This window comes from Brassica oleracea, chromosome C8, assembly GCF_000695525.1.
Source record: "Brassica oleracea var. oleracea cultivar TO1000 chromosome C8, BOL, whole genome shotgun sequence".
NCBI classification, from domain to species: domain Eukaryota; kingdom Viridiplantae; phylum Streptophyta; class Magnoliopsida; order Brassicales; family Brassicaceae; genus Brassica; species Brassica oleracea.
Window position 1 is genome coordinate 21,211,181 of NC_027755.1, and position 24,158 is coordinate 21,235,338.

The 24,158-nt window shown below is 41.2% G+C and overlaps 4 protein-coding genes and 1 pseudogene across 4 annotated transcripts; 3 read left to right on the forward strand and 2 right to left on the reverse strand.

Moving 5' to 3' along the window:
• The first annotated feature begins 1,574 nt into the window (after nt 1-1,574).
• LOC106311151 lies at nt 1,575-3,716 on the forward strand (annotated as a pseudogene).
• Nucleotides 3,717-4,069: 353 nt separating this feature from the next.
• LOC106308927 (fasciclin-like arabinogalactan protein 19) lies at nt 4,070-4,926 on the forward strand. The gene has a single exon (XM_013746027.1). It carries the CDS (start codon nt 4,204-4,206, stop codon nt 4,924-4,926), a length of 723 nt encoding a protein of 240 aa, XP_013601481.1. The 5' UTR covers nt 4,070-4,203.
• A 193-nt stretch (nt 4,927-5,119) lies between these two features.
• Nucleotides 5,120-11,152, reverse strand: LOC106312799 (ABC transporter G family member 35). The gene is made up of 9 exons (XM_013750456.1): nt 10,269-11,152; nt 10,047-10,177; nt 9,238-9,630; nt 7,880-8,749; nt 7,652-7,805; nt 7,511-7,567; nt 7,318-7,424; nt 6,396-7,237; nt 5,120-6,104 (listed from the first exon to the last, which is right to left on the reverse strand). The coding sequence occupies exons 1-9, from the start codon at nt 11,098-11,100 to the stop codon at nt 5,177-5,179; spliced, it is 4,314 nt and encodes a 1,437-aa protein (XP_013605910.1). The 5' UTR covers nt 11,101-11,152; the 3' UTR covers nt 5,120-5,176.
• A 5,574-nt stretch (nt 11,153-16,726) lies between these two features.
• LOC106310137 (cytochrome c-type biogenesis CcmH-like mitochondrial protein) lies at nt 16,727-18,047 on the reverse strand. The gene is made up of 4 exons (XM_013747345.1): nt 17,819-18,047; nt 17,553-17,700; nt 17,336-17,467; nt 16,727-17,257 (listed from the first exon to the last, which is right to left on the reverse strand). Exons 2-4 carry the CDS (start codon nt 17,694-17,696, stop codon nt 17,054-17,056), a joined length of 480 nt encoding a protein of 159 aa, XP_013602799.1. The 5' UTR covers nt 17,697-17,700; nt 17,819-18,047; the 3' UTR covers nt 16,727-17,053.
• A 1,916-nt stretch (nt 18,048-19,963) lies between these two features.
• LOC106308928 lies at nt 19,964-23,517 on the forward strand. The gene is made up of 4 exons (XM_013746028.1): nt 19,964-20,731; nt 20,774-20,874; nt 20,935-21,609; nt 21,660-23,517. Exons 1-4 carry the CDS (start codon nt 19,964-19,966, stop codon nt 23,515-23,517), a joined length of 3,402 nt encoding a protein of 1,133 aa, XP_013601482.1.
• Nucleotides 23,518-24,158: the final 641 nt, after the last annotated feature.

A 24,158-nucleotide genomic window follows, 5' to 3' on the forward strand; every position in this document is an offset into this window, starting at 1 on the left:
AATATTAATTAATATGATTTCAATTTTACTTTTAATTTCATATTTTCGAATTTAAATTTCAGAAATTTTATTTTTTCAAAAAAATTAATATTTTTTACATTTCGAGGAAATTAATTATATTTTTCACTACATCGATCGATGCGTTTTTGAACAAAAACGCATCGATCGATCCGTTTTTTAAAAAAAATATAGCGAGGGACATTTCCCTCGGAATTTTCCGAGGGACAACTCCCTCGGAAAATTCCGAGGAACGGATCCCTCGGAATATACCGAGGGAACAGTTCCTCGGAATAAACCGAGGAAAAAGTCCGTCGGTATACTCCTATCGATCGATGTATATATGTCCAAACACGCATCGATCGATGAATATCCGAGGAATTATCCCTACGAAGTTCTACCTCGGTATATTCCGAGGACTTTTCCGACAAACAAGGGATCCTCGGAATTTTCTCGGAAATTTATTTCCTCAGAATTCCGTCGGAAAATTCCGAGGGATTTCAGAGGAAAAAAGAAATTCCGAGAAATTATTTCCGACAACGTGTTTCGTCGGAATTTCGTCGGAATAACGATATTCCGACGAAATTCCGATGATTTTTTCCCTCAGAATCCTTGATGTTTTCTTGTAGTGGATTAGTAGCGGAAAACAAAAAAAAAAGACAACACAACACCAAAACAAACTAGGGACAACATCAACAACCGGACCTAAGAGCAATACAACAACATCGACTAATCAGATTGATTACGAGACAGCCTCGGACCAAACTACTTGTGTATTGTAAAGCTTCTCACTATAAAGAGAACAAACAATTTGTTAAGTGGTTCTTGAGAATGTTTATAGTATGACTTAATTTTTAAAATCATAATCTCTGAACGTAGTGTAGAAAATCTCTCGGTAATCAACAATTTCAACGAAACAGTAATCTTCTGGAGGAGATTCCAGGAAAAATTACCAGCTTCGTGTTCATTTCCAAAATTGTAGACAACTTTTTCTGACTTTCTGGAATAATTGTTGGGGGTTCTTTCCAAGAAGACCACGACAAAACCAAGAAGATTACAATGAAACATATATAATCCAATCAACATATATAAAAGTTTTGAAAGCCTAAGTTACAAAAAGAAAACATATATAAAAGTTAGTAAGAAGCAACACAAGTGTGGAAGGTAAAAGTAAAGGTAAAACAACGTTGGTGAAACGTAGTAAAACGAATTTTGAGCCAAACAGATCGATGTCTTGATATACAGAAATATATACGCAAAAAGCTAATGATATATGAATATGAATCAGCTGATCATTTGATGATACTGTTAGAAAAGTCGCATACATATAGTAATGTCACATGGAAATAATATAACTAATTCTTAACCACCCACAACATGACAAACTTATATCACCTGCAACGACGACAGACAACAACAGACACAGAACTGTAGTTTGAAAATAATATCGAAGCAGATACAATGTTTGGGATCTAAGCCCACTACAACTACATGGAGACATGCAGGCAAGTCACAGCAAACATCATCAGCACAAAATAACACAAATCTAATTAACGTCTTAACACAAGTCTCTCTCCATGTCGGACGCAGAGAGCAGCTTGCTGCTGCCGGTAGACAGAGTTGATAAAGTGACCTGCATGGATCTTCGAAACGGATCATTCACAGAAGAACTCAAACGGCTTATCTACTTCGCCGCTCCTTTGGCAGCTGTGGACCTGTGGTCATCGCTCAGTTCACGTTACAGATCATCTCAATGGTGATGGTTGGTCACCTTGGAAACCTAGCTCTCGCCAGCGCCTCCTTAGCTTCCTCCTTCTGCAACGTCACTGGCTACAGCTTCATCGTATATTTTTCATTCTTTTTTTTTTTTTTGCTAAAATATATTTTCCATTCTTTCTCTATATTTTATACACTTACCTCAGTTACTTGATTGTTACTTCTTCTTTTTTTGCATGTGATGCTAGATCGGATTGTCATGTGCCTTAGATACGGTCAAGCTTATGGAGCTAAGTTATACCGGAAACTAGGTGTTCAGACATACACAGCTATGTTCTGTCTTACATTAGTATGTATCCCTATTGCCATCATATGGCTCAACATTGAAAAGCTTCTTGTCTTCCTCAGCCAAGACCACGCTATTGCACATGAAGCCGGTAGATATGCTGCCTGGCTCATCCCTGGACTCTTCTCTTACGCCGTTACACAGCCTCTAACTTGATACTTCCAAAACCAGAGTATGATCACACCCCTCCTAATTACGTCCACGCTTGTGTTCTGTTTCCACGCTCCTCTATGCTGGCTTTTGGTTTACAAGTCAGGGCTTGGTTTTCTTGGAGGAGCCGTGGCTATGGGTTTGTCAAGCTGGCTATGTGCCATTATTCTTGGATGTATCATGTGCTTCTCCTCCGCTTGTTCTGAGACACGTGCGCCTCTTTCCATGGAGATCTTCAATGGTGTTGGAGAGTTCTTCAGATATGCTCTTCCTTCTGCCGCTATGGTTTGGTACTTCCATTTTTCTATGTGGTTTTCAACTTCTCTACTGATTCCATTTTTTTTTTTTAAACATCTTTTATGGGTTGTTGCAGCCTAGAGTGGTGGTCATTTGAACTCATAATATTACTATCTGGTCTCTTACCCAACCCGGAGCTGGAGACTTCTGTGCTCTCTATCTGGTAGCTTCCCCTTTCATCTACATTTCATTTTCATGTCACAGCCAATCATAATAATATTCAATCTTGCAGTCTTCAAACAATTGCGACAGTCTCTGCAATACCAATTGCCATCGCGGCTGCAGCAAGGTTAACCTTTAGTCATTAATAAATTTTGGGAGCTGTAGGCCATTTAGTACAGATTTAAAAAAAATATTTTTTTTAACAGATTTGAAATCTAAAATTTCTTCAAAAATTTTTGGGGGGTTTGAAACAAATGTTTCATTTGATTTGCCCAGGACCGGCACTGTATTAACTATGCAGATCAGGAGAGCTGAAGCATTTACTTGATTTTCATGTCACTAAGCGAATGTTTTTTCTTGTGCAGCACAAGAATCTTTAACGAGTTAGGTGCTGGTAACTCTAGAGCAGCACATATCGTGGTGTACACGGCAACGTTTCTTGCTGTTATGGAATCACTGGTAGTGAGTATGTCTTTACTAGTAGGAAGGAGTGTTTTCGGCTATGTTTTCAGCAGTGATGAGAGAACCGTCGACTATGTTGCAAAGATGGCTCCGTTGCTCTCTATTTCTATCATACTGGACGGTTTACAAGCGGTTCTCGCAGGTCCTCTTTCTCAAAGTCAGATACAAATTATTATTAGATTTTATTTATACTCAGTTCCTCCACACTGAATCGTCTTTAAATGGTTTAGCAGGTATTGCAAGGGGATGCGGATGGCAACACATAGGGGCTTACATCAATTTAGGATCTTTTTATCTATGTGGGATACCCTTTGCAGCAACTTTAGCCTTCTGGTTTAATCTAGAAGGTGTTGGCCTTTGGATTGGAATACAAGCTGGTGCCCTTGTGCAAAATTTTCTGCTAGGTCTTTTCACAGGCTTCACAAACTGGCAAAACCTGGTCCACCTTTTTCCTTTTTTTCTTCTTATGTGTCCTTATTCTTCATGACTTGTTTCTATTGTGGAAAAGACATATAGAGATATTCAACTGGTTGCATTTTTTGAACTCTAGGCCCTTGAAGCAAGGAAGCTAATGGCTTTGGCCTAAAGGTAATGCAAGCCGCTGCCTAAGAGCACTTACCTAGTCAAAACCAGTTCCTCCTGTTTTACCATGTTTGCAGTTAAATCGTTGTATGTTATTATTGGACTAGTGTTGTAGCAGTAAGACTGTACATCCTTCATGTATAGTCGTTTCCACCAAGCTTTGCTTCTGGTTTTAAATGTTTTCTATTTGCAGTAAGTTAAACTTCATTTCCATTCTACTTTGAGGTTGTTTCTTTCATTCTACAGCATATCTCCCATGTATTTATTCCTAGAATATGATGGTAATTAACGAAAAGATACATCTTTTTAAAAATGTTACTCTTTACTTGTGATTCAAGCTTGTAAGCAGTGCTCTGAAACTAATATAGCGCGGGAAACTAAATGGGTCCCACAAGATTCAACAACCACCATAATGAACTCATAACCGCTTTCTTCAATCTTTTTCTTTACCTCTCTCTCTCTCTCTCTTCAACCTCGCAAGTCAAACAACAATGGCGACTACCTCACTCTCCTGCGCCATCTTCCTCGCTGCTCTCATCCTCTGCTTTCCTCACGCTTCCGCCGGAGTTCCACTGGAAGAATTCGAAAGAGCCATCACAGTGCTCCGCGTCAGAGGCCGAGCTCTCTTTGCGAACGCGATCATCACCTCCGATCTCCTCTTCGATTTGCTCTCCGTCGAGTCTCTCACCCTCTTCGTCCCCACCGACTCCATGCTCTTCGATCTCGACATGACTCACTCTTCCTACTTCTACGTTTCCACCCTCCGCCTCCACTCCGTCCCCCTCCGCCTCCCGTTCTCCGATCTCCGATCCCTCCCGAACGCCACCTCTCTCCCGACGCTTCTTCCCTCTCACCACCTCCGACTCACCAAACCTTCTTCTTCCTCCTCCAACGATTCCATTTTTCTCGACGGTGTTCCCGTTCTCCTCCCTGGTTTGTTCTACGGCGAACAACTCGCCGTACACGGCCTCGCCGGTCTTATTTCTCTCACGCCTCCGTCGTCTCCCGAACTCTCCGTCGATTTACCTCCTCCCGTGGTTGATTCGCCGGCAGAGTCACCGTATTATTCAAGATTCTCGCCGGCACCACAGCCTTACGACTACTTCCTCGGTCTTTCGCCAGCGGAAGCGCCGAGGGTTGGAGAATTTTCACCATCGCCGTGGGGAGAAGAGACGAACGTAGGGGACGACGATTGGTGGAGTAACCATTTCTGAGAGACACGTGTCGCCATCTGTGCGGGGCGGGAGATTAAACTGTAACGGTTTCTTGTTAAAAGACCAAAAGGTCCCTTCATTTTCATTTGATAAAAATTTGTAATAGCTTTGATTCTGAAATTGCAAATGGATCATGAACATTTATAATTGCAAATTTCAGAATATCACATTTATAAGAAAATACAATAGTAAGGAAGAAAGAGTTATACTAATGTTTCTCAATAGGAAAATATACAGAGAGGATGAATTTTTATCTAGTCTGGAAGTTGAGAGTCTTGATACAAAAGGCGAAGATGAAGGCAAAGAAGACGGGGAAGGCAACTAGGACAGCTGCAACAGGTCCCATGAAGCTCGACTCAAAACCATATTGGTCTTTAAGATACTGTTTCACAGTTAGCCCAGGAGGACCACCAGGGAGAGCAATGGGAGTGTCAACATCACCATACTGAGAAGTGATCAAACCGTATACGGTCCAAGCAACAGGGCAGATCCAGTAGTACCATATCCACCATTTAGGAATCTTGGGTCTCGGAATGAAGAAGCCAGAGAATAGGTTAAAAATACCATAAAAGGCTGATGCAAAGATAGAAGCAACTTGCTGGTTAGGTGTGAGTGAGACGGTCATCATGCCATAGTAAGTCCAGTATAGGAATGAGAAGTAGTTGATGAAGAGGAACCACAAGAACTTTGAAGCTTTCCACTCGAATCCAACCAATGCGTAGACGATAAGAGAATAGTATATGGTCTGAACCAATACATATGGTAGCTCACATGTCACCTGAGAGATGGCGTAAGGTATAGCTGAGTACATCCCTGCTGCTTTTTCTCTGTAGAACACGCTACGTTCCACTGCCACCATTGGTTGCACCGTGGAGCAGTTGTTTACTCCAACGAATATAACTGCTGCGTAGATTGCTCCTAACACCATTGTTAGGTCCTGTACGTTTGATTTCTTACCTCCTATTTGCCAAAAGATAGTACCGATCAATAGAGATGTTGCTAAGGTGAAAATGAACCGGACAACGTTGTAGTCAGGAGATCTCCAGTATGTCCACCATTGCTTCCATAGACATGACTTGTATTGTCCCCATGTGTTCTGCGAGAACTGTGTGGCAAAGTAGAGATCAGATGCTCCTTGGGGAGGCACGCTCAGTTGTTGCACCAGCTCCTTATTTCGCCTGTGCCAAGAATCCATATGTTAGTTAGAATGCATGTATCATTAACAAATATAAAGTATTTTAACTGCCGTGTGGTCGGATGGTACGGCGGATTCGGAAAGGTGTCCGACTTTGAAACCTACCACTTAGATTTACCCATCTGTGTGACCAGACGGCGTGGATATCTAAGTCCCAGGTAAAGCAACCGGGCTTGAATGTCCCGATGGGCCGGCATTAGTCGGGCATTCGGGTTCGGATACCCCAATTATTAAAAAAAAAACAAAAATAAAGAATTTTGTTGTGTTCACTCACTGGCATAAAGAAGAAGAGTTGTATAGCTCAGCAAAGTCAACTCCAAGCTTCAACTCGGCTGCTAGGGAGCTAGCTTCAAGCATCCAAGTGGCCGGGTTGTACTTTTCCGGAATCTTTGGAACTCCTGGAATGGCTTCAAAGTACTCAACAATCTTGTGAGAGTTTCTACCCAAGGGACCTGAGTATATCACTTGTCCTCCTCTCTTCATTAGTAGTAACTCATCAAAAGCCTCAAAAATATCAATGCTAGGTTGGTGGATGGTGCACACCACAGTTCTCCCTGTGTCCACTGTGTTTCTCACAGCTCTCATCACAATAGCAGCCGCTCTAGCATCCAACCCTGAAGTAGGCTCGTCCATAAAAATGATTGAAGGGTTGGCCACAAGCTCAACAGCGATGGTTAGTCTCTTTCTCTGTTCAGTGGAGAGTCCTGTGACTCCAGGTAAACCCACAATAGCGTCTCTCAAGTCCACCAACTCCACAAGTTCCATCACTTGATCCACAAACATCATTTTCTCGTCTTTGCTTACTTCCTTATCAAGGCGAAGGAAAGCAGAGAAGATAAGTGATTCTCTTACGGTAACTTGTGGAGAATGAATGTCTGTTTGTTCACAGTAGCCAGAGATTCTAGCGAATGTCTCTTGTTTCTTTGGGAATCCAGACACTCTTATGTCTCCTTCTATGTATCCTCCTGTTTTTCTCCCTGCCAAAACGTCCATCAATGTTGTCTTGCCTGCACCGCTCACCCCCATCAAGGCCGTCAACACTCCTGGCCTAAACGTGCTTGTGACTCCTTTTAGTAGTTGTAGTCTAGTTTCTTGAACTCCTTGGTCCCTCATCTCCTGCACCATCAAAGTTTCATGTAAGTATTTTTTTAACTTGTTACAAAAAAAATATATCAACCAGTGTTTCAAAAGATTACCGCAGGCATGTCAACAAAGTATTTAACATCGTCAAAGGACAGAGCTAGAGGAGTGAAAGGAAGAACCATTCCTTTCTTGGTGTTCATATTCTCCATTGGAATCTCCTCTGTTTTGCATTATTAAAAGATTATACATTAGTATTAACTCTTTTTTTTTCCATATAAGTTCTTGTATAAACAAAGTTATACTTACTCTTGGATCCATCATGGTCTTCTTCTTTTGGGAGTATAGCTTGTGGCTTCCCAAGGGCTATTGTTATGATGCATATATGTTAATATTTTTCTGAGGTAGTGACAGTAAAAGGAGATTGAATACAATAACAAAAAAACTTACGGTCTAGATAAGTAAGTGCTAGAGTAAAAAGACAGTTGAAGAGGACAGCAAAAGCAAGCAGGGCTCCAACTCCTACCCAATACCAGTTCTTGTCATCAAACACATCCCATATGTTAAGCACTGCTGTCCCTAACCTTGTAGTGTTGTCGGAAGACTGCAAAAATACAAAAAAATGAGGGATTTGCTTTGCATGCAATTTTACTTTGTTATAAGATTAAGAAGACTTACCATTTTATTCATCCATCTTGGAGCAAGCAGTTCAGTGTTGCTGATGGCACTGAAAGCATATGAAAGAGGGGAGGCCCAAAAGGCCCACCTCCACCAAACCGGGATCTCACGTCGAGGAAGAAGAAAACCACCGGTTAAGAACACAACTAGCAGAACCAGCATACCACCGGTATTAGCTATGGTCATGGTTCTACAAATAGAAGCAATGAGCCTGAATATCCCTGCAGCCATCTGCTGGATCAGAAACACGACCAAGAACTGTTTAAAGAACCGGTCTGCTTCAGGCGCAAAGCCTATAGAGTAATACGTCACGCCCATCCACGCAGTAGTCTCGAAGATTGAGATCGGTATCCCTAGCAAGAAAGTAGGAAGCGTGTACGTCCAAGGTGGATGAAACAAAAGATCTCTTTGCTTGTAGAACACGGGAAGTCTCTGTATCGTCATGGCCATCTCCGCAAGACCGTTGAACATGTTGACAATCATACCGAACAGGAGTGCGCTTACGTACATGTTGGCGTCGCTCTCGTTCCTAGTGTTCATTTCCGTTCTGAGGAAAACGGTTGAGGTGATCGCTGCGATGATGATGATTTGGACGGTTTTGAAGACGTAGAAGAAGGAGTTTCGCTTCATGAGCATCCACTCTTTGTCCCAACAGCTTTTGAGAAGCTCTGATTTTTTGACTGAGTAATTGTCAAACACCAGAGCTGCTTTGTGGCCTTTGGATTTTTCGAAGGGTACTGATAACTCGTTGGAAAGCTTGGTTCCAACATGGAAGTTTTTGAATTTGGTGGCGAATTCATGCACTGGAATGTACCTGTAAGGTCTTCTTTCATCCACCCAGTACTGCTCTTGGTCCTTCTTAGAGGTAACCTGTTCCACACGTTAAGTGTTATTAGTATTAATACCACCAATCTAGATAGAGAGATGTATAATTTAGTACAAATCTTCAAAATAATATTTTTCAAAGTTTATTTCCAATATATCATTCAATGAATTTTTTTTTTTTCAAAATACCTCTCATTTGACAAGAAAATACTAAATTATTCTAATTCTTATACTTTAATTTCGTCCCACGTCCTAAATATTAAATCTTAAATCCTAATCATTAAACATTAAATTCAATTATCGTACTTTAACTTTTGTTGGTTATTCTACTCCAATCTGACTTCCCAACCAGCTCAAGTTTGAGTAGTATAATAGTTTTTTGATTTGATGTTAAGAAAACACTAAACTCAATTATGAAATATATATTTGTTCTTATCGTTAATAAATATTATTTTATTATTTTTCTTCTCTATGGTAATTTTGTTATAGAAACATGATTTAATAATTTTAAAAGGTATTTTTGTATGTTTTACCTCTTGCAAGAAATCAGCCGTTCCTTTTCTTTCAGGACACTTGAAGCCAAAGCTCTCAAAGAACTCAAGAATGTGGTCTCTAGGTCCCTGGTACACAATCTGTCCCTCTGACAATAGTATTATATCATCGAAAAGATCAAACGTCTCAGGAGCAGGCTGGAGAAGAGAAATGACCACGGTAGCTTCATTGAGGTGAACGATCTGTTGCAAGCATTTTACTATTTGAAAAGTAGTGGAGCTGTCAAGCCCAGTGGATATTTCATCCATGAACAGAGTTTTAGTTGGCCCGACGATCATCTCGCCGGTTGTCACACGCTTCTTCTGACCTCCTGAGATACCTCTCATCATGTCATCTCCAACTATAGTGTCCTTGCAAATGTCAAGCCCTAGAATCTGTTTCATCAAACGTTATCCACGAGAAGCTTTATAAGTATTGTAACATAACCAGATTGCTAGAAGATTTATCTGATAAGTTGAATAGAACATAAGAACTAGCTAGAGCCGTGCTGATTTGAACTGAACCGAACCCGCCTATCTGAACCAAACCAAAATTTCCGGTTTTTGGTTCAGGTTCGGTTTAGAAATAGGTTTATTAATCGATTCGGTTTGGTAATTCCAATTTTTTTTTAAAGTACTGACTTTTACCAAATTTCGAACCGACCTAACCAAAATTTTAACCTAAAATGACTGAAATTATTCGATCATTTAAACCAAAAATCTAACTAAAACCGAAAACTCGGTTAAATTCGGCTCAAACCGGGATAACTGAATAAGAACCATGACATCTATAAGGTGTGAGAGGGACTTACTTTGAGAGTGTAGTCAGTGATGATACTACTCTTGACACCTTGAGCAGCAGAGGCCTTCATGAACAAATCAACATCAGCTTCTGGAAAGATCCCTGCGTCCTTTTCTCTCCTAGCCAACTCGTTTAGAAGATCTACAAGCAATTACAAGTAAGCTTTATTCTATAAGCCTTGAAGAAAGAAAAAAACAAGAAATAAATATTTAGATTGAATAAGACTACATACCGTAACGGGTACCAATGCCTTGACACCGAGCAGAGAAATCAAGAGTCTCCTTAACAGTCATGATGCCGACATGAAGATCGTTCTGACTAATGTAAGCAGAGGTTTTGATAGGAACAAACTCGTTGAGACGGTAACCATTATAAGTCACATCCCCAGAGATGTCAAGAGACTTGTCGAGTTTACCAGCAAGAGCCAACAAAAGCGTTGTCTTCCCCGAAGAAGGAGGACCCAACAGAAGTGTCATCCTCGAAGGTTTGATGATCCCAGAGACATCTTTGAGTATAGTTAGCTGCGCTTTTTTAGCGAACTGGATTCCGACCATGCCAAGAACAGACTCTCCCATGTTCCTCACCGAGTTTAAAAGCGAAGGTAGAGATCTGTCGCCCGTGTAACAGTCAGCTTTCACAGTCAGATGCTCGTACTTGACTTCCACTGTCGGAAGCTTGATCCCAACTCTGTTGATCCTGTTCCTCAGCTTTGTCAAGATCCTCTCGTTGTCCTGCTCCGCGACTTTGAAGACCGTGTCGATGAACTTTTGCCGATCATCACCGTCGAGTTTAGTGACGTCAACTTCTCTGTTTAGGATTTGGTTACTGTAGATGTCGCCTTCTCCTAGCGCGGGCATGAGGCTGGTACGTAGGCGGCTGTAGGTAGGGAGTTTCTCGATGGCTGCCCATTTGAGAGCTTCTTCGTCTTCGTTGACGGACTTGGTTCGTCTAGAGCTTGAAGAGAATATGTCCTCGAGGTTTCTGCTAGCTCTGCTCACGCTGCGGTTTATGCTTCTCCGCATGCTTCCTCCTCTGCTCATCGCGTGAGCTGGATCGTAATCCATGTTTAGATTCGATGGATGAATGCGTCTCTCTTGTCTTGATTTGAAGTTAATGTATCTTTCTTTCTTTTTATAGTATAGTCTGAGGACATGTATGTGACACAACAGTGGATGATGTGTAGATTTGGGTTGGTGAAACAGAGGAAAAATAAAAAAAGATTTTTATCGAGTCAGCGGGAAGAAGAAAATGATGTGTTTGTGTTGTGTTGTGTCTCTGCGAGTGTGAACGGAAGATAGTTGGTGAAAAGATGAGCCTACATTGGGACACAAGGACTTTTGCATGCTCCTCTTTGTTACATTTTCACTTTCTTTATCAAAATAAAAAAATAAAAAAATAAAAAGAAATATTTGCAAATTGCAATTGATTTAGCCCTTAAAGTTTGTGATTATCTTTAGTAAACTATGTATTAGTGGAACCTCTTTTTAGTAGAATAACACATGTGGGAAATAAAGTGGCTGCTTAATCAATCATACACACTCTCTTTTTTTCTTAGTTAAGAATCAGTTATCTACATCTTAAATTGTATCGTTTGAGAGAGAATGTTGCCAAATGATGTAGCGTAGCTGGTCAAGCCAGTTTGTTTTCTCTTTTTGGCTTTATTTGTTTATCACCCCTCATCTTCTCTACTAAGTAGTAAACAATAGAGAAAGTTTAGAATTGTTAAGATTCATGGATTATAGAAACGTATGGTGGACATGACAGTAGGTAATGACACGGATGAAGAGAAGTTACTAAAATTACGAAGCAAAAACAAATAAAAGAAAGTTGACATATGTACAGAAGTAACCGCTACTACGCGTCATTTTTTGGTTAATATGTCCAAGTGTTTCTCCAGTGTTAGGCGACCGAACCTTCCTTGTTTGGTGAGTCGGTGACAAAAAAAAAGGATTCTCTGTTGAGTTCAATCATGTTTGACCCTGTTTTTGACTGCTACTTAGAGCATGATTAACCTGGAATTCTTAGGATATGGTTTTTAGCGGAAGTTAAGAAATTGTTTCTTAAATTTTAACTAAAAAAACTAAGAACTGTTTCTTAAATAAGGACTTTAAAAACCGGTTCTTAGTTTTTTTAGTTAAAAATTAAAAAACAGTTTCTTAACTTCTGCTAAGAGCATCATTATTCCACAACTCCATTAAGGATCTCTTGATTAAATTTTAATAATATTTAAGGCATAAAGATGTTAAAGAGGCTTTGTCAAGAACCTTGAGATTTTAATATCTGCATTGCAAGTCTCTTGCTTTGGAGTTCTTGAAAATAAAATAATATTGGATATTTATTTAAAAACTTATATTTTTTAATAAATAAAAGACAACATATTAAACATAGATTTTAAATTTAAAACATGAAAAAAAATTATTAAAATGAACGGGAATTATTTGAAATAAGCATCAGAGATCAGTTATTGTCTTCATCACCTCCAAATCTACGCCATATGTGTTCAACCAAATCATCTTTCAGTTGTTGATGCCTTTGTGTATCACGAATTCTTGTTCGAACACCCATCATATTTGCGATATTTGAAGGGATATCTGTAGAATACGTTAGATCAACATGTAAACTTCCTTGGTCTTCTCTTTGTTGGAACCCTTGAACATCAAATTGAGTGTATCCATCTCGTTCGTTTTCTACTATCATATTATGGAGAATGATACATGCTCTCATAATCTTCTCAATTTTGACTTTATCCCAACTCCTCGCTGGATTTTTAACAATGCCAAAGCGAGCTTGCAAGACTCCAAAAGCCCGCTCTACATCCTTTCGGACAGCTTATTGATGCTGAGCAAATAAAACTGCTTGCGGTCCTTGCGGTATACGAATAGGTTGGATAATAGTTGACCTTTCGGATAAATACCATCGGTGAGATAGTAAGCCATATTATACTGATGTCCGTTGACAGAGAAAGTGACTTTCGGAGCTTGACCATTTATTATGTCATCAAAAACTGGTGAACGATCAAGAACATTAATATCATTTAATGTACTTGGAGGTCCAAAAAACGCATGACATATCCAGAGATCATATGAAGCAACCGCCTCTAAAACGATTGTTGGTTTACCCGAACCACGAGCATATTGCCCTTTCCAAGCGGTGGAACATTCTTCCACTTCCAATGCATACAATCGATGCTTCCTATCATCCCGGGAAAGCCACGATACTCTCCAACATCAAGTAGACGTTGAAGATCAGCTGGGGTTGGTCTTCTTAGGTACTCTTCGCCGAACAAATATATTATTCCTTCCACAAAATTTTCTACACATAACCGAGTTGTTGTTTCACCGAGCCGGAGGTATTCGTCGACAGAATCAGCTGCAGAACCATATGCCAAGACACGAATGGCGGCGGTACACTTTTGAAGTGGAGAGAGACTATTCCTTCCGAGACCATCTTTTTTTTCCCGAAAATATTGAACTTCGTTGGAGAGTCGATCAACAATGTGCATGAACAATGACTTGTTCATTCTAAAACGTCGTCGAAATAAATTATGAGGATACGTCGGAGTTTCACTGAAATAATCGTTCGATAAACGATTATGCCCTTCTTCACGATGTCTTTCAATATAAACTCTTTTTTTTTTCTTTTTTTTCTTCGTTCTTCTTGATCATCTTGAATTTGAAAATTCTCAAAGTAGACGCATTTTTGCCCTTCCTTACAAGTAAGCTCTCAAGTAGACGCATATTTGTAAGACTATCCTTCTTGGCCAAGTCTTGCTGTTTAATTTCCCACATAGTCTGAAACTTTGACAGCGTTTCCGCGACCTCAACATTCTTCTTCTTCTTCTTCCCTTTTGCTGCCTTAACACCCGAGGGATGCTCCTTTGTCCCTGTTGCATTGGTGTGTGAAGTCTCCGACTGTGAACCTTCGTCACACTTCCTCCTTTTAGCGGTTCCTTGGCGTGAGAGTTCACATCATTTTTGATCATTCCGAAGCTCTTTCCAAGCATGCTCAAGGATATTTTTTTTTTGGTGGTTGTTGAAGAATATCATGAGCTAAATTGAGAACATTATTCTCATTTTGCCCACATGTTTTCTCTCTACTTGCTGCTTCAAAAGCCCCACAGAACTTGTTGACTTGATCATTTATCTTGTGCCAACACTGCTTGCAATGAGTGTATTATCGGAGTTCAGTGGCTGCAACCTTGGGACTTGCCGCAAAGTAAGCGGCAATCCTTTTCCAGAATGTCCCAGACCGTTGCTCATTTCCCACTACTGGATCTTTGGTTGTGTTGAGCCAGGAGCTGATGAGCACCATATCTTCTACAGGCGTCCACATCCGGCGTTCCTTACGCTCAACATGAGTGTTTTCAGGGACAGTTTCTTCTACTAAACTAAAGACACTTTGTTGACTCGTAAGGAGATCAACAAAGTTACTACCATGCCGGTATGGATTGGAATCCATCCTCAAGAATGTCACAGAAAGAAAGGGAAAAAGAAGAAGCTAAAACAGATAGAGGGAAGAGAAGAAGAAGCAATGTTGATGGCAGAAGAAAGCAAGCAAAGAACGCTATTTTAAAGAGAAGAAACTATTAAATGGACTTGACATCAACCAAACACATTCATCACACTTCATCACGTTTTCTATCTAACCATCAACCTAGCCATTACACCTATTTATTACTAACACAACCATTAACTACCTAACTCAACATTAAAACGCTCAATAAATTCGAAAGGAGTAGACATTTACCTGTATTACTCTGCTTTGCCCTCCTCTCGTTTGAGGTTCCTTCCTCTTGTACATTCGAGCCACGCACTCTGACACAAATACACAAACAAGAAGTAAAAACTTCATCAATGACTGTGAGGAACACAAACTAGATCCATGACTTTTAACAAATAAGTACAGAAACTAGAACACAAACTAGAACACAAACTAGATCCGCGACTCTGAGGAACACAAACTAGACACAAACTAGACACAAACACACAAACAATAAGTACTACTCAGAAATTATTAAAAACGATTTCATCAGTGACTTTTAACAAATCAAATTAGATCAATCCATCTATATTGAAACAACCTTACTAACAAATTCAATTTGATCCATGAAAATTTAAAATATTTATTACTTTGAGGAACAACATAAACTTTACCTTTGATTCGAGGAGAAGCAAAATGAGAGAGCTCTGTCACCACCGAGAGACAGCTTCATCGCCGTCGAGGAGAGCTCCGTCGCTGACGAGGACAGAGACGGCCTTGTCGAGGAGAGCTCCGTCGCCACATAGCTCGCCAAATCGGACCGAACAAACAAAATATAAAGTAAATAAGCCGATCAGAACAAGTTAAATAATAATCAATCACATGCATAATCAAAATCAATATGATCTCCTATCACTACCTTTCGATTAGAGCCGAGCCACTGCGGGAAACCTCCTTCGCCGTCGAGGAGATCCACCGAGAGACAGATTCGACGATAACCAACACTTAACAACCGATCAGAACAAGTCGAGAGGATTTGAGAGAGAGAGAGAGAGAGAGAGACAGATTCGCCATAGAAATCGCCAAGTCGAGAGGATTCGAGAGAGAGAGAGAGAGAGAGAGAGAGAGAGAGAGAGAGTCAAGTTTCAAACGCGTTTAACGCGAAACCGAACTTCCACCCACTCCCTTGTTGACACTAAACGCATTTAACGCGTAACCGACCCATTTCCTTGTTGACATGCGTCCACCAACAGACGTTTCTTCCCGAGCCAACGAAACACTGTCTCCTCCGCTTTCTTCTTTTTTTAATATTTTTTTAATCAAAAAAAAGTAAAGAGACGGCCCAAATTAACCGCGATATGGATGCTCTAAGAACTCCACTCTAAGAACTCCGGATTAATCATGGTATTATATCTACTGCGCGTACGTACTTATACCGTCATCAATCTGTAACACGTAGAATGACAGATATGTGCCTCGGTCAAATCGTTCAGTCCCTTTTTGGCGTTTTAAATATGTAAAAGCACGTGCACTATACCAACTTCTTTTGACAAACGTCTACTATACTAACTAAACAACGACTATGATTTCATTTTTTAATTACAATAGTTAATATATCGAGAAAAAGACAAAAATATCACTAAATCAAATTTTTGTTATCAAACTAGCAATTAAGGTCAAAAGTCACAAAAATAACACTTAATGTTTTATCAAAAGTCACAAACTTAGGGTTTAAAGTTAAAAGGTGGAGTTTAGGATTTAGGGTTTAGGGGTTAGGGTTTAGAGTTTAGGGTTTAGGGTTTAGAGTTTAGGTTTTAGAGTTGAGAAATGAGGTTTTGGGGATAAGATTTCAAATTTTGAAAAATAAAAAAATTAAAATTTTCAAAAGATAAACTTAGAAATGTGCTATTTTGGTCATTTTAGTTTTTGAGTGCTATTTTTGTGATATAAACTTAAAAAGTGCTATTTTGGAGATTTGCCCTAATATATTCTTTTGTCAATTTATACAATGATGATTAATGGAAGTCTTGTATAGGAGAAATTAAGGGCCTCGCTTGTCGACCAAAAAAAAGAACGATTAAATAAAGGAAGAGGCTCAAGTGAGGATTAGGTGCGACTCTAAACACATAATGTTAGGTGGTATGGGAAGAAGTATTGGGACTATATGAACACATTGCTTCCTGTATCTTGTATAATTATCAGGTCAACACATTCTCTGGATTCGGATTATTATTAAGATAAAGATGTGCAAAAAAGCTTTATCTAGCCGTTTGAACAAACAATAATTTGGAAAGAAAGATGTCTCTGTTTTCAATCCCACAGCAAAGCTCCACAAAGTATCACACATTCAACTATGCTTTCTTCATATCACATCCCAAGATATTCCTATTTATAAGCAAGAAAATTACTTGTAAAAGAAGCAAACCATCAGTTTCTCATAGATGGTGGTAGTCTCACTCCTTCCCCACATTGTTTTTTTTTCTTGGCTGAGACGATAATGTCTGACTCAAGAACAGCAGAGCTAAGGAGACATGGGAACTACCGGTTTAGCCATCTCCTCAACCGGGAAGCAACTCCCTGAGGAGGAGGGGGAGGTGGAATAAGAACATCGAGAATGGCAACTCTCTCTTTTGGAGTCAATGAAACACCTCTAATAAGGTCCAACGCCATGATGTGAACATTTGTCCTTTGCCTGTGCTTACTATAAACCAATCCTGCAGCAGTACCTCCAGCAATCAGCACCTGTCATAACAAAAACACCCAAAGTCCATTAAACCAAACGTTGAAGGGTTTCGTCTTTTACTAACCGCTTAAACAGACCGGAGTTAACCACAATGCTGCAGTCTGCATATCAAACTTGGGAGCATAAAGCACCGTCTCCCCAAACTCATCCTCGAGCTTACTGTAGATCTCCTTGTCAGTTTTTCCAGCTCCTATCTCATCACGGATCAACTGCAAAACTCAGGTGTATCAGAGTAGTACACACCAAAACTCTATTCAACTCATCAATTTGGAAACTTTTGAGTAAAACACTCACCTGTCTGAGGAGAATAGCGACATCTGCTTGTGAGTCCTCAATGGACTGACTCCCACACTCAGTGCAGCGTACATTGTGGCTGATGTTTCTGGCTCGAGCGTCCAGCATCTGAGCCTTCTTCAGATCCTCGTCTCTTTTCTCCATTGTGCTGAAAATTTAATGATATCGAGTGTTGTGAGTTTTCACACAGGCATTTCGTCGAACACTTTGTGAGCAACACACCAAAAAAAACTAACGAAACCAAAGTTAAAATGTGAAGGGAGAACCTGAATGGAGAAGAAGCGAGAGAGATTCGAGTAAACGCTTAGTCCGTGATTCCTAGCCAGAGCTGTTCAGAGAAGACGACGGCGGATCGAGAAGGCGCGTGTAACGTGTGTTGTAAAGACGTGCTTCGCGCGTGTAGGGGATATAGACATGGGCCCTTCAAATGTATAGTAACATTGGGCTTCGTTATTGCGTTAAACTTGACATGGACCCATAACGAATACAGTAGCACACTTTTGTTTAGAGAAGTGAGCTGTGTCAGTGCAGTGTTTTTGTTTCAATCTCACTTCCTCCTCTTGTAGAATGTGTTTTGCTTTATTTACGTAACAGTTTCATTGTTGTTGTACATATGTTTCTTCTTGGCTCAGTTGTGTGTTTTGGTTCCCCTTATATATTTTCTAACACTTTCCTTTGGTTGTCCAGAATCTTTCTTCTTCATCACTCGTTTCTTGTACTTGGGGTGTGAAGCCATGGACCATGGTGGATGGAGGTAGAGATGCTTTATCTCTCTCACGTGTACCATAATCTGAGCAAAGTGGTGTCATATTATCTCCTTTGAACAGACTGACGGCAGAGCCCCATTGTGCCTATGATTTGCCGTCTTTCCTGAATCATTTTTGTTCTTTTGGTGAAAAAAGGTACATGGGCGTCTGGTCATTATTTGTGAAGACCGATAAACCATGTTAGACAAGTAGAAATGTGGTGGAAAATGTATACTCGTTAACCTCCATCTTTGTTTCTCTGCTGTCAAGGAGCAAACTCAACAACCGGGAGAAGAAAATTGATCTGATGATTGTTAAATGACAAGTAACTCTAATCTTTTGAAGACAAGGAGAGAAAGAAGGAGATTAACAGTGAGCACAATGTCACCTGCAGCCATTAAAACGCTCAGCATTAGTAAGAGTTCCTAATGATTACATCAAAGGAAAAATTCTAGAGAAGAAACTATGGTATGTGGAGACTTCCATGTTCTACGCTTCTCAGTGGGGCGCTGATTCTACTGCCTCCTACCCAGAGATCACTTCCATCCCCCTTTGGGCTCATCTTCATGGAGTCCCTTTCGACTTGAGAACAAAGGAGGGTCTCAGTCATGCGGCTGCGCTAGTAGGAGAACCCATTGAGACTGATGACTACACAAAAAATGTATCTAGTCTCAATGTGGCCCATGTAAAAGTAGAAGAAAATCTCCTGAAGCCGCTGCCGTCTTCTGGTGAACTTGTACGTGAAAGTGGCGAAATTATTCCAGTTGACATCGAATGCCCGTGGACGCCACCGTCATGCTCACACTGTTACCGCATAGGTCACATTTCCAAGAACTGCATCTACCCTCTTGCAGCTCCCCTCGCCGTCCCCGCTCAGTCCTCCAATGATGCTTCTGTAACCACAGAGATTAGCCTAAAAGGATACTCTCCTCATGCTGTCATAAAAGATCATCAAGTCCATTCTGAACCCGTTTTGCAAGAGACGAGTTTTCAAGACAAAACTGCTGATCATCCTCTAGACCCAAACCCCACTATTGACTCTCAAACTGCCCTTGATCTCATTACTGATTCTGTCCCAATGCTCCCTCCTCAGGTCCCACCCAGCTCCTCCACCCCTCTCCCTGTCCTCCCTTCTCATACTGAACTGCCTATTACCCCTTTTGATCCATCAACCCTCTCCTCTCCTCACCTTAAAGCTCCCAGCTCTCCCATTTCCCCTACTGTACCTCTTGTTTTGTCCTCCCAGCCATCCTCTGCATCGGTTGTAGTTAGTCTCGCTGCGACCCGTGCCCCTTACTCCACCTCCTATATTGCTATAAAGCAAGCTGCCTTTTTCAAATCTCCACCCGTTTCACTTCCCCTCTCTTTCATGGACACCTCCTCACCCTCTTGGATTGCCACCTCTAATCCCGCCCTTCCCTCCCTATCGCCCATCTCTGAAATCCCTATTGATGATATTTCTTCCACTTCTGACCCAGGGGAATCCACCACAAGTGGTGCACCCTCCACCCCTTCTCTATGAGTATAAAAACATTTTTTTGGAACGTCCGCGGTATAAACGAACTGGACAAGCACTTACCTATTAGCTTATGGTTAAACTCTAACCGGCCTGTTTTTGGTGCCTTTTTGGAAATTCACATCAGAGAAGAAAACCTTAGTCGTATCATGAGGAAAATATGTCCGGGTTGGTCATATACTTCCAATCACGCTTCTGACAGCAGTGGTCGCGTGATCCTTATCTGGAATAACCCGGTCTCCGTCCAGGTCCTTCACCAGTCTGGATACACTATCACTTGTGAAGTCAGCCTTCCCCCTGCCACCAAATTCATTCACACAGCAGTGTATGCTCCTAACACCCAATCTGAAAGGTGTGATCTTTGGGTGGACCTGATCTCTATCCAGCAAAACTTCTCTCTAGACAATCATCCTTGGGTTGTGGGAGGCGATTTAAATCAAATTCTGCACCATACAGAGCAGTCATCGCCTACTGTAAATTATCTCTCCACTGGTATGATTGAGCTTCGAGATTGCTTGCTCCAAACGGGTCTCTTTGATCTTCGTTACTATGGTTTAACAAACATCTGGAGTAATAAACGCCCTGAAGAGCCAATAGCCGAAAAGCTTGATAGGCTGCTTGTAAACCAGACCTGGATCTCTGCCTACCCTAACAGCTCTGCTTTCTTCCTTCCCCCAGCCTTTTCTGACCATAGCCCTTGTATCCTTGACCTATCCATTCCCCTACCCATTGCGGGTACCAAACCTTTCAAATTCTATAACTATCTGTCTAAGCACCCAAAATTCCTTTCACTGGTGTCGGATTACTGGATTCAGGCCGAAGGCATTGCTTCTAATCTTGGAGACCTCAGCTGGAAATTTAAAAATCTGAGAGGAGTTCTTAAAGAATTAAACAGAGCAAATTTTTCAAATATTCAAGTGAGAGTGTCTATTGCTAACCGTTTGTTGATTACTGTGCAGGAACAAGCTTTGCAAAATCCTACCCATGATCTCTTCCTTAAGGAGAAGGAAATCCATGATAAGTGGCTTTTTCTACGATCAATTGAAGAAGCTTACTTCAGGCAAAAGTCTAGGATCACCTGGTTGTAAGAAGAAGATCTAAACACCTCCTACTTCCACAGAATTTGGAAAGTCCCAACTGCCATCTACTCGATCCGCTCATTCCTTCTCCCTTCTGGACTGCTACTTATTGACCCGGTCGCAATGGGAGAACTTGCAGTAAACCATTTCAAAGGCATTTTAGCTCTTGCTATCCTGCCTGCCTCGATCTCCACTCCTCAATGGTTCATCTCCCTCTCGTCTTTTGCTTGCTCACCTGATCAGAGATTGGCCTTAGATTCAGTTCCATCGCTAGAAGATTTATCTAAAGCTATATTAAATCTGAATCCAAATAAAGCTCCTGGTCCCGACGGTCTTTCCTCCGGATTCTTCAAATCGGCTTGGTCAATTGTGGGAGAAGATGTCGTCTCCTCTCTAGCTACCTTCTTCAGGACAGGCTTCCTTCCCACCAGTGTCAACGCCACCATCCTCACCCTCATATCGAAGCATCCTGGTGCATCCGCTATCACCGACTATCGGCCCATCTCATGCTGTACAACTCTCTACAAGGCAATCTCAAAAATCCTAGTCTCCAAGCTAAAGCAGATACTTCCTAAGCTGATCCTCCCCAATCAAACCGCATTCATCCAAGGACGGTTGCTGGTTGAAAATACGATTCTGGCCACTGAGCTTGTTGACGGTTATCAAAAGAACAAAGGACCTCCCCGTATAACTCTCAAAGTAGACATTGCTAAAGCGTTCGATACACTGAGCTGGGACTTCTTGTTCATATGTTTGTCCTCCCTAGGGCTCCCCTCCACGTACCTTCACTGGCTAAGGAGCTGTGTGTGTACCCCATCCTTCTCGGTTGGATACAATGGCACAATTCAAGGTTTCTTAAAGGAAAGCGGGGATTGAGACAAGGAGATCCTCTGTCTCCTTATCTCTTTGTCATAGCGAAGAACTGGTTGTCCTTGATGCTCAATAAAGGAGCTGAGAATGGCGTCTTTGGATACCATGAGAAATGCAAATTCTCAAAGCTTACTCATCTCTGTTTTGCTGATGACCTTCTCATTTTCACAGATGGTAAGCTGAGCTCTGTCCAAGGAGTTCTCTCAACCCTCAATGAATTTGCAGCTCACTCCGGTCTTACAGCCAGTATCCAGAAAAGCTCCTTCGTGTCTTCGGGTTTGTCTCAAGACCAAATCGACCTTATTGGAGCTACCATGGGCCTTACTCATGGTTCTTTACCAGTCAGGTATCTTGGCATCCCCCTCTGTTCCCAGAAGCTCTCCCTCCATAACTGCGCTCCTCTCCTCCAGCACATCAAAGACAAAGTTAACTCTTGGAGTACTCGCTCCCTCTCATTCGCTGGACGGCTCCTTCTACTCAACACTGTGATAGCGGGGATCACTAACTTCTGGTCCTCCACTTTCGTCTTGCCAAAAGCATGTATCTCAAAGATTAACTCTCTCTGTGGAGCGTTTTTATGGCATGGCAGCGCTGAAGGAAGCCACTCGGCGAGGGTCTCATGGGAAACCGTTACTCTGGCAAAGGAAGAAGGTGGCTTGGGGTGCCGGGACCTTGTTGCTTGGAATAAAGCATGTTCCCTTAAGCTCATATGGCTCCTGTTTTCAAAATCAGGATCAATCTGGGTCACGTGGTATAAGGCTGAAGTTCTCAAAGGATCGCTCAGCAACTTCTGGATCACTAAGGAGAAGAAAAAATATTCTTGGTTCACCAATAAACTGCTCAAGCTTGGAAGCATTGCTTATGATTGGATCACTGTGAAGGTTGGTAATGGAAGAAAAGTCAGATTTTGGACGGATAATTGGTCACCCGTTGGGAGTATCCACAAATTATTGGTCCCTGTTACAGCGAACTCGATGGGAATCCCCATATCAGCTACACTCTATGATCTGTTTGTCAGGGATCGCTGGAATATAAGACCGGCCCGCTCTGATCGCCAAGTTCAAATTCAAGCATTTTTATCTTCGGTTGCTCTGTCTCAGCTCCCTGATGAATATGAGTGGACAATAGAAGGTAAAGTTTGGCTTAAATATCAGACTGGAACAATCTATAAACTCCTGAAAAATCATGCGCAAACTGTACCTTGGAAAGGAGCTATTTGGAATTCTGGTGGTGTGCCCCGGCATAGCTTCCACGCCTGGCTCGTCACCCTAAATAGACTACCGACCCGCGACAGACTTCTCTCTTGGGGACTTGCTGTTCCTGCAACTTGTCTACTCTTCAATCAAGGAGACGAATCAAGGGACCACTTGTTCTTCTCTTGCTCATTCTCCTCTGAACTTTGGATCCATCATGCTCGACGGACTGAGACAACCCCATCTACTGGCTGGAACGATTCTCTTAATCATATGCAATCACTACCAGGACCTCCTTGGCGCAGGAAGCTTCAACTGATTGTATGGCAAGCTGTAATCTACTCTATTTGGCAAGAAAGGAACGCTCGACTTCACCGTAACACTGGAAAAACCATCAATACCATCTCTTCCATACTGGACAGAACGATTCGAAATAAGATCCATGGCTTCAGAGACTCAAACCCAATCGGAGCTTCTCAGATGATTCAGCTATGGTTTGCAACTGCTCCATCACCATATCCTCCAAACCCTCCTCTACCACTTCTGCAATCAACCGACTAAGTCCTCAGTTCTGATCGGAGTTTAACTCCGTGTACCCCATACCCCTCACAAAAATTCCCCTTTGACCTTTTATTATAATATATTATATTTTTCATTTATTTTTAAATAGAAAAAGTGGTTAATTACGGTTTTATAATAGAGATATGAGGTATTTACAGGATCCAACCACGAAGATCCGACCCAGATCAAGCAAACCAGACAGATCCGACCCAGGTAGACCTCAACGTCATCGTTTTTGTGTATCTTCAACTCTCCTTATTTTTTTCAACTCTGGAAAACTACTCCATTTCTTTCGCGATAGAAAGGAGCCTTCAACGGCGACAAACCCTAAAATCCCCGACTCCTCCATTTTCTTCGTTTCTTCTTCTTTCTCTGTGATAATCGAGTTCGCCCATCTCCGAATTGACTTCATGCGTATTTGTAAGTGATTTATTGTGGTTGATTCTCTGTGATATGTATTTTAGGTTAAAAAAAATTGGGGAAATTGGGAAAAAATTATCAATAGACGAAACTAAAGTATTGTGCTAGTTTGTGGTATGAAATTGGGAGAGACATGGTGAAATTGTGCGATTTATGTTATGAATATGTTATGATAGAAACTATTTTGGGGATTGATTTTAGACTCCTATTTTAGATGAAAT

Coding starts and splice junctions, on each gene's coding strand:
- LOC106308927 (XM_013746027.1), top strand. CDS start 4,204: ATGGCGACTACCTCACTCTCCTGCGCCATCTTCCTCGCTGCTCTCATC.
- LOC106312799 (XM_013750456.1), bottom strand. CDS start 11,100: ATGGATTACGATCCAGCTCACGCGATGAGCAGAGGAGGAAGCATGCGG. Junction 7,568..7,651: donor AGCACTTACTTATCTAGACC/GTAAGTTTTTTT, acceptor TCATAACAATAG/CCCTTGGGAAGCCACAAGCT. Junction 7,425..7,510: donor AGACCATGATGGATCCAAGA/GTAAGTATAACT, acceptor AATGCAAAACAG/AGGAGATTCCAATGGAGAAT.
- LOC106310137 (XM_013747345.1), bottom strand. CDS start 17,696: ATGGAGAAAAGAGACGAGGATCTGAAGAAGGCTCAGATGCTGGACGCT. Junction 17,468..17,552: donor TCGCTATTCTCCTCAGACAG/GTGAGTGTTTTA, acceptor TGAGTTTTGCAG/TTGATCCGTGATGAGATAGG. Junction 17,258..17,335: donor CAGCATTGTGGTTAACTCCG/GTCTGTTTAAGC, acceptor TTGTTATGACAG/GTGCTGATTGCTGGAGGTAC.
- LOC106308928 (XM_013746028.1), top strand. CDS start 19,964: ATGAGGAAAATATGTCCGGGTTGGTCATATACTTCCAATCACGCTTCT. Junction 20,732..20,773: donor CAAATTTTTCAAATATTCAA/GTGAGAGTGTCT, acceptor ATTACTGTGCAG/GAACAAGCTTTGCAAAATCC. Junction 20,875..20,934: donor ATTGAAGAAGCTTACTTCAG/GCAAAAGTCTAG, acceptor CTACTTCCACAG/AATTTGGAAAGTCCCAACTG.